This window comes from Silurus aristotelis (genome assembly GCF_946808225.1).
Source record: "Silurus aristotelis genome assembly, chromosome: 9".
Classification (NCBI taxonomy): Eukaryota; Metazoa; Chordata; class Actinopteri; order Siluriformes; family Siluridae; genus Silurus; species Silurus aristotelis.
In genome coordinates this window covers 15,160,030-15,168,303 of record NC_139582.1, presented here as the reverse complement: position 1 = coordinate 15,168,303, position 8,274 = coordinate 15,160,030, and the positions used below count along the sequence as shown (strand labels likewise).

The 8,274-nt window shown below is 41.0% G+C and overlaps 1 protein-coding gene across 3 annotated transcripts; it reads right to left on the bottom strand.

The window, feature by feature from the left end:
• Positions 1 to 221: 221 nt before the first annotated feature.
• Positions 222 to 7,538, bottom strand: klhdc2 (kelch domain containing 2). 3 transcript variants are annotated; one of them, XM_083550925.1, is made up of 14 exons: positions 7,391 to 7,538; positions 6,898 to 7,132; positions 6,720 to 6,799; positions 6,518 to 6,635; positions 4,854 to 4,966; positions 3,817 to 3,898; positions 3,650 to 3,733; positions 3,318 to 3,398; positions 3,175 to 3,233; positions 2,963 to 3,072; positions 2,435 to 2,507; positions 2,234 to 2,321; positions 858 to 910; positions 222 to 771 (listed from the first exon to the last, which is right to left on the bottom strand). In XM_083550925.1, the coding sequence occupies exons 2-14, from the start codon at positions 7,126 to 7,128 to the stop codon at positions 648 to 650; spliced, it is 1,296 nt and encodes a 431-aa protein (XP_083407051.1). In that variant the 5' UTR covers positions 7,129 to 7,132; positions 7,391 to 7,538; the 3' UTR covers positions 222 to 647. The 3 variants fall into 3 exon arrangements, with proteins under 3 accessions (XP_083407051.1, XP_083407053.1, XP_083407052.1); XM_083550927.1 differs by having other exon boundaries at positions 7,419 to 7,528; XM_083550926.1 differs by having other exon boundaries at positions 7,302 to 7,526.
• Between the last annotated feature and the right edge of the window lie 736 nt (positions 7,539 to 8,274).

Sequence of the window (8,274 nt, the reverse complement as noted above, 5' to 3'; positions counted from 1 at the left end):
AATCAGTCCAGACCATGGATTTTAGAGAGATAGATAGAGAGAACATTAAATGAAGAACTTCTTTAAGATTTTGTTGAATAACAGTGAACTCAGTTACACTAGTGTGGTGGAACACCTGACTTTTCCAACTACCAACCTTCTGGTCAGGTCTCCACAAACATTTGTCCTTATATTATGTATTCAGGATGTTAAAAGCACGAGTGATGATCAGCAGGCTGGAAATGTTACATGCAGGTTTTTAATGGATGGTAATAAAGGATGATAAGTGAGTTAGTGATACACATCCCTGGTATTTAAAGCAAAAACATAAGGATTTAAGTGGTTAATATGAAGGAAACAGTTTACAGTGAACACAAATCAGCAGAGGAACTGGAGATCACAGCTCACTATTTAGCAGCATCTAAACCATACCAGCTTACATTTTGCATTTATGGCATTTTGGCAGAATCCAGAGAGTCTAGAGACAGTTCTAATTTATACACGTGAGGGTCAGGGGCCTTGCTCAAGAGCCCAGTCAGGGCAGCATGGTGAAACTGTGATTTAAACTAAACTCAAAGTCTGATGCCTCCATACAGCAACTGCAGCTTTTTCTCAATGCGCACACACACACACACACACACACACTCACACACACACACACAGAGAGTTTAGGACCCTTCAGTGTTGGTTGAACCACGTCTCTGTTGAAGGCTGTGTAGAAGATGCCTGGGCAAGCAATCAAACATGCTCTCAAGCTGATGTTTTTTCTGCAGAACAACCTCTGTGCAGCATCTACACAAATACAGACACATAAACGTCGTCTCTGGACAATGAGTTATAATACGACTGTGTTCTGTAACGTGGTAATAAAAACTCACCTGAGCAGCGACTTTGGCTGAACTGTGAAAATGAGAACATTATTGCTGTGGAACTGTTGAGGAAACAGAAACAGTGTTATGGTTGAGTCCATGTGGGAAATAGAAAAAAACAATGTGCAAACATGTTCAACTTTTCTTTTGTTAGAATCTTTTAGAGAATTTTGAGGATAAAATGATGCAGATGTAGATCAGCCATTTGTAGCTAATGAAGTCTGAAAGTCAGATTAAAGACTGGAATGAACGCACAATCCACAATAATAATGTTCTAAATAACCCTGTAGATAACAGTATAATTATACCTGATCACAAACTACAACATTCTACTCCTTTTTAAGAGAGAATTTGTGTTATTTCTGCATCAAAATCATCAGTGTGTGTATTTGATTCTTCACCTACATGTTTCTTCCAATCAAAACTGTGCTAAAAAAGAATCAGTTCCCCATTAACACTTATTAACTGCAGTTATCAACCCCTTTATTAAGAAACCTGACCTTCACCCTGTCAGCTGTCCAACTACAGTCCAATATCAAACCTCCTCTTTATCTCCAAGATTCTAGAAAAGGTTGTAGCACAGCAGTTCTGTTTACATCTACTGAGGAAGAACATTTATGACAGTGGTGAACCGGTGACTTGTTCATGGGCGGCTGAGGTTTTCTGATGTGTGTGGGGAGGGAAAGCCGGCCCGTGTGTTCTGATCTGACGGAATAGTTACTGTAGCTCACATTTCTGAAGAAGTTGAGGCTGATTCTGATAGAAAGGTGTCTGATTACACAGTTCATGGCAGTTTGTGGTGTATGGGGCGGCGTAGCCACAGAGCAGTCATGGTGCCCACGCCCATCATGTTATGCCTGATCGGTGTAAGGTCTGCTACAACAGCTTTACACTCGAGTCTCCATCAGTGAACAGTTGATTCTCTCAACAGTGATGAAACTCAAATTAATGAGCAGTCAGTGTTGAGGATGCGGATTCCATGTCTGCCTTTGGCTCACTCATTAGGGATAAACTTCGAGAGTAATTTATGATGCTAAAACATATATTTAAAATCTATTTCTGTAAAGCTGCTTTGGGAAAATGTCCAAGGTTAAAAGTTCTGTACAAATAAAAGAACCTGAACAGAAAGGAGTAACAGTGTAGGAGACCATGTAGCTGAAAAATCTGAAGAATTTCACAGATTTTATTTTAACATGAGCGTGATAAAATACAGTGTCATTACTCTACTTCAGTCCTAATATTAGCATTATCCCACAGCAAATAAAGTTTACTCAGTTATATAAATAAAAAAAACGCTAATCTTGTATGCCATAAACGTATTAACTGAAGAAAAACACTGATGATTATTGAACGGTTATTGGAGAGAAGAAGATCTTTATACTCACTGCTTGCTGATATGAGAGAAGATTATTAGCGCAGCCTCCAAATACAAACACGTTTCCATCTGGACCTGTGCATGCTGTGTGCCAAAGTCTTCCACGAGACACAAACACATACATGTTATAGGAAAGCAACATAAACACTGCTTGTATGATTTTAAATTAAATTCATATCAATTTATTCTATTAAATACATTCGACTCACACCTGGGACTTTTTTTGTGCTGGTGTTTAAACGTTTTCCACTGGTTTGTAGACACGCAGTATATCCAGGCATCACCTGCAGGAGACAAGTTCTTAAATTATCCACTAATTCACACATCATTTCCCTGATTCACTGTATGATGGACAAAAGTATTGGGACACCTGAATCTACAGCCATATGTGATTCTTCCCAAGCTATCATCACACAGTTAGAGAAACATGTATAACAACTGTATAGGATGTCTGCACACAGGCAGCTCATGAAGATTTGCCTTCCCATGGGTTGGAGTGGAAAATCTCCTGCTATAGAGCTCCAACACTACTGATCACCTTTGGGATAAGTGTGAATGAATTTCCACAAACACACTCCAACATTTAGTGGAACATCTTCCCAGACTAGTGGAGCTCATGATAACAGCTCATGGGAATACATGTAAAATGGGACTTTCCAAAAGCACATAGCAATCTTATATTCAGGTGTCCATAAACTTTTGGTCCTATAGTGGTTTTTCAGAGTTGTATAATACTCACTGAGTGTTTCCTGATTAGTAGTAAAGCCACCAAACAGGAAGATGTGGTCTGATGAAATGGGTATGAAAGTGTGCCACGAGCGGCCAATCGGACTGCACTCAGGCATCGACCTAAAATAAGCGCACACTGAATTTGGCTCACAAAACTTCACGACCACGTGTGTGCTGCAGTAAAGAAGTACATGGAATTTATTTCTTCATTTGTGCTCTCACATTTCAGTCCATTCCCAGGTGTCCATATTAATATAGTACAGATCATTTAGCCTATGACCCTGTTGAGGAACATATGATTCTTATTAGTGCAAAAATACATAGAATAGAATTCTTTTCATTGATTTTAGTTTTTAGATACCCACCATATATCGGCCTCCAAAAACATAACCTCTGTTTCCAATAGTCGCACAAGCGTGGGCTGCACGTGGTGTGGGAGCATTTCCCTGTGTAGCACACACACACACACACACACAAAGTCAAATTGTGATTTATAATCCTTAAAAATGAGACAAGAAAATCAATGTTCTCATCCTTGTAAAATTCAGCCTCTCATATCAAGATGATGGAAAACATTTCCAACTAAATTTAAAATGGGATGTTCAAAAAGCAGCAAATACCAACTTTATGCTCAGGTGTCTATAAACTTTTGGCCATACTATATAACATCAACCAGATAGAGAGAAATGTTTACTACCGTAGTAATGGGTTGACTCCAGGTTGATGTTTCCAGGTTGAGAATGTGAATGTGGTTGTTCCAGCCTCGTCTTTGCTGGTTCCCCTGAAAAGCATCACATTTATATCACTGCACTATTCTTTTCTTTTCTCTTTCTTTTTTCTTTTTTTTTTTTTTTGGCTGCCTACCATCAATGAATTTCCATCCAGTACAAACATTCCCTGATGATCTGCTTCTTCCTCACAGCCGTAGCCTCCAAAATACACAATCCTGCGATTACAAGGAACCAACTGATTACATTTTATACAGACTGGGATTTTTGCTTAAATCTGTAGTAAACAAACAGGTTGTGGTTTGAGCAGAGATTTTAGCAGCAGTTTCTTTAAATGTTCACTAAATTGCTCTCTATGGCCTCCAGAGATCAGACTTGTTGCCCAGCACTTCAGGATTCTCCCACAGATGCTTCATTTGATTACATTTGAGGGAATTTGAAGTCCAACGCAACAACTTGAACTGTTTGTGATGTTCCTCAAAGAATTAATCAACAATTTGTGCAGTGCAACATTATTCTGTTGAAAAAGGACACTGCCTTATAGAATGTTGTGGTCATGAGAAGATGTTCTCGGTCTGCAGTAGAAAAACTTCATTATCCTGCAAAACATTCTTTGTATCGGAGTTGCGCAATTTTAAATGTGAAACTCTCCCAGCGCACTCACACAGTAAACCACACAGGGGTTTCAAACTCAAGCTAAAAACAATGAGAGCACAGAGAGACGTGAGCGCGCTGTAAAAACGAATACAGCATATTATATAGCAACAGAGGAATTTCATTTTACAGTAAAAAAAAAACTGCATCTCCATTATGATTGATGGTTCAACTGAATCTTCTTTAATAAAATTTTTTTACTGTCTGTATTTATAATCTGGGTTACCAGTAAATCATCTGGTCTCAGTCACAAAGCCGTCACATGCTCAATTCCATCATTTGGTTCAGATGACTGGAAGCAAAAGTTTTTTGGATTTTGTGCTGATGGTGCAAATTTGTACATGATTCATGGGAGAAACGTTTTTTAGGTGCACTGTTTATTCATTTCATGTAAAAAGTCTGGATTGCAGGATTGTAACCTTTAGTGTAAATCAGAGGCCGTCATTATTAAAGTTGTAGTGCTTCAACAAATTCATGATCATGTGCTCCTTAACCTGCTAAACCATGATAAAAACTAACCTGTCCATGTACACCCAACAGCCTAGTTTGTCTTTACATGTGGGAGCCAAACCCTTAAGGTCCTTCATCCTCTCCCAGTGGAAATGAGAAGCCCTCAGAGGCAGATGATAAACCTGAAAGGAAATTTTTTTTGTAAACAAAAAAAACAAAAAAAAAAAAACTGTCTTTCCTTTCTACAATTCTATAAATCATTAAAATTATGTTCTCTGCTGATTTGGAATGTACAAATATAAGCTTTATAGACAGTGGGTACAGAAAGTATTCAGACCCACTTAATTTCACTGTTATATTGCAGCCATTTGCTAAAATTATTGAAGTTAATTTCTCTTCCTCATGAATGTACACACGGCTCCTCATACTGACAGAAAAACACAGAATTATTGACATTTTTGCACATTTTAAAAAAAGAAAAACTGAAATATCACATGGTCCTAAGTATTCAGACCCTTTGCTGTGACACTCATATATTTAACTCAGGTGCTCTCCATTTCTTCTGATCATCCTTGAGATGGTTCTACACCTTCATTTGAGTCCAGCTGTGTTTGATTATACTGATTGGACTTGATTAGGAAAGCCACACATATCTGTCTATATAAGACCTTCCAGATCACAATGCATGTCAGAGCAAATGAGAATCATGAGGTCAAAGGAACTGCCTGAAGAGCTCAGAGACAGAATTGTGGCAAGGCACAGATCTGGCCACGGTTACAAAAAGATTTCTGCTGCACTTAAGGTTCCTAAAAGCACAGTGGCCTCCATAATCCTTAAATGAACGATGTTTGGAACGACCAGAACCATTCCTAGAGCTGGCCGTCTGGCCAAACTGAGCTATCGGGGGAGAAGAGCCTTGGTGAGAGAAGTAAAGAAAAACCCAAAGATCACTGTGGCTGAGCTCCAGAGATGCAGTCAGGAGATGGTAGAAAGTTGTAGAAAGTCAACCATCACTGCAGAAAACCAGGCACTGCTCATCACCTGTCCAATACAGTCCCAACAGTGAAGCATAGTGGTGGCAGCATCATGCTGTGGGGGTGTTTTTCAGCTGCAGGGACAGGACGACTGGTTGCAATCGAGGGAAAGATGAATACGGCCAAGTACAGGGACAAAAACCTTCTCCAGAGTGCTCTGGACCTCCTTGCCAGAGCCCTGACTTAAACCCAATTGAGCATCCCTGGAGAGACCTAAAAATGGCTGTCCACCAACGTTTACTATCCAACCTGACAGAACTGGAGAGGATCTGCAAGGAGGAATGGCATGGGATCCCCAAATCCAGGTGTGAAAAACTTGCATCTTTCCCAAAAAGACTCCTGTCTGTATTAGATCAAAAGGAGCTTCTACTAAATACTGAGCAAAGAGTCTGAATACTTAGAACAATGTGATATTTCACTTACTTTTTTTAATAAAGCTGCAACAATGTCAACAAGTCTGTGTTTTTCTGTCAGTATGAGGAGCTGTGTGTACATTAATGAGGAAAATAAATGAGTTGAAATGATTTTTAGCTAATGGCTGCAATATAACAGAGTGAAAATTTAAGGGGGTCTGAATACTTTCCGTACCCACTGTAGATTTAGTGTTCTGACTGTGTGCCAAAGTACTGAAAAGGTTTGTGTGGTGAAAATCTTCCAGAAGTGTGGGACAGGCTGCTGTCTCTGGGGAAACAATCTTACTGAATTAGTATCTCCTCTTGCACAGTGGCCTCCAAAGAGATACAGGATGCCATCCACACATGTACCACAGCTGCCAGACATGGGGTTGGGCAGATCTCCTTCTGACAGCTTCCTTGTCCTGGAAATATATGTAAGATCAACTGTAATTTCATTTCTGCATGTGTAAATCTGAGCTCCAAATTCTATTTGTTCACTGATGTACCATCTTTCAGTTTCCATGTTGTATATCCAGATTTCATTGCGTGGTAAGTACAAATCACCAAGCCAATGTGCATCAGCTCTCTGATTAATTAAAAAAAAAAGGAAAAAAAAAGGTTTATCTTTATTTTAGAAATGGTCAGAACCTTTAAATTAATGTAGCAGATCTATTTCCTGCTCACCTTATAACCTCCCCAAACATACATACAGTTACTGTCCACCACTGTGACGTGACCACTGCGTTCTGCTGGCATGTCGGAGACGGGCTCTAAATCAGCCTCCTCATCCCCAAACCAGTCCACCTCTCTCTGCTCCTGCCACCTAAAATCTCGCTCTTCATCACCCTCTTCTTCATCTTCAGAACTGTCCAGCTCTTCTCTGACATCAGGAACATCACCCTCCTGCTCCGCCATCCTCCTGCAACAATCACATGTTCCAGTGTTTAAAAGTAATACCGAGAAGAATAATAAACAACCCTGTCGTTCAAACATGTTTCCTGATGTTAGTGTTAGAAAATGTGAACATAAACAGTGCATGAAGAATGCAGCGTGGATGGAACAGGAGCTCGTGCACAACTGCATCTCACCTGTTGTTTACGGAAAAAAGCCTGAACACAAGCTAAGCTCTGTTTGCTAACATCCAGCCTCACATATAAGATGAAAGTGTAGTAGTCACAGCAGTACAGGAAGCTGCTTTTAATCACCAGAACGGACTTTAGCTGCGCTTATGTCGAGCCTTTTAGAGGAAGTGACTTCACACAACACTGAACCGCCACCATGCTGCGGTCAACTGCAGCGGACTTCCGGCCACAATGAAACCCTACCGTATTGAACAGTGTATCAGCGCACCACTCCTCCTCATCTATACATCCGCTCCTGCACCACCACTGATGGGCAAAGGGGCAGATTAATGATGAGAACATTGTGCTTTGGCTTCGAAGTTCAAATCCAAGCCACATCAAGCTGCTACTCCTGGGCCAATAAACAAAGCCTTTAACCGCATCGCTGCTCAACTGTATGAATGAGATAAATGTAAGTTTCTCTGGATAAGAGCATGAATGTATTATAGACTCTCTCTGGTACTTTTCTTTCACAGGAGAAGAACCGCTTAACATCAGCCAGTTCACTCCAGTGTTTATAAACGCGGGAAGTGTTATGGAGCTCTTAGTTGGAGCTCTTAGTTGAAGTGTTATGGAGTTCTTAGTTGGACCGCTCTCTGAGGGACATGGAGGAGACGCCGCTCTCTGAGGGACATGGAGGAGACGCCGCTCTCTGAGGGACATGGAGGAGACGCCGCTCTCTGAGGGACATGGAGGAGACGCCGCTCTCTGAGGGACATGGAGGAGACGCCGCTCTCTGAGGGACATGGAGGAGACGCCGCTCTCTGAGGGACATGGAGGAGACGCCGCTCTCTGAGGGACATGGAGGAGACGCCGCTCTCTGAGGGACATGGAGGAGACGCCGCTCTCTGCAGGACATAGAGGAGACGCCGCTCTCTGAGGGACATGGAGGAGACGCCGCTCTCTGTTTTACTCAGACTCACTCAGACCTGGATTCGGA

Excerpts from the sequence above, each read along its gene's own strand:
- klhdc2 (XM_083550925.1), bottom strand. The coding sequence starts at position 7,128 with ATGGCGGAGCAGGAGGGTGATGTTCCTGATGTCAGAGAAGAGCTGGAC. Across the intron at positions 3,399-3,649 it reads GGAGTCAACCCATTACTACG|GGAAATGCTCCCACACCACG; the intron begins GTAGTAAACATT and ends TGTGCTACACAG. Across the intron at positions 3,234-3,317 it reads TTTTTGGAGGCCGATATATG|GGTCATAGGCTAAATGATCT; the intron begins GTGGGTATCTAA and ends GTTCCTCAACAG.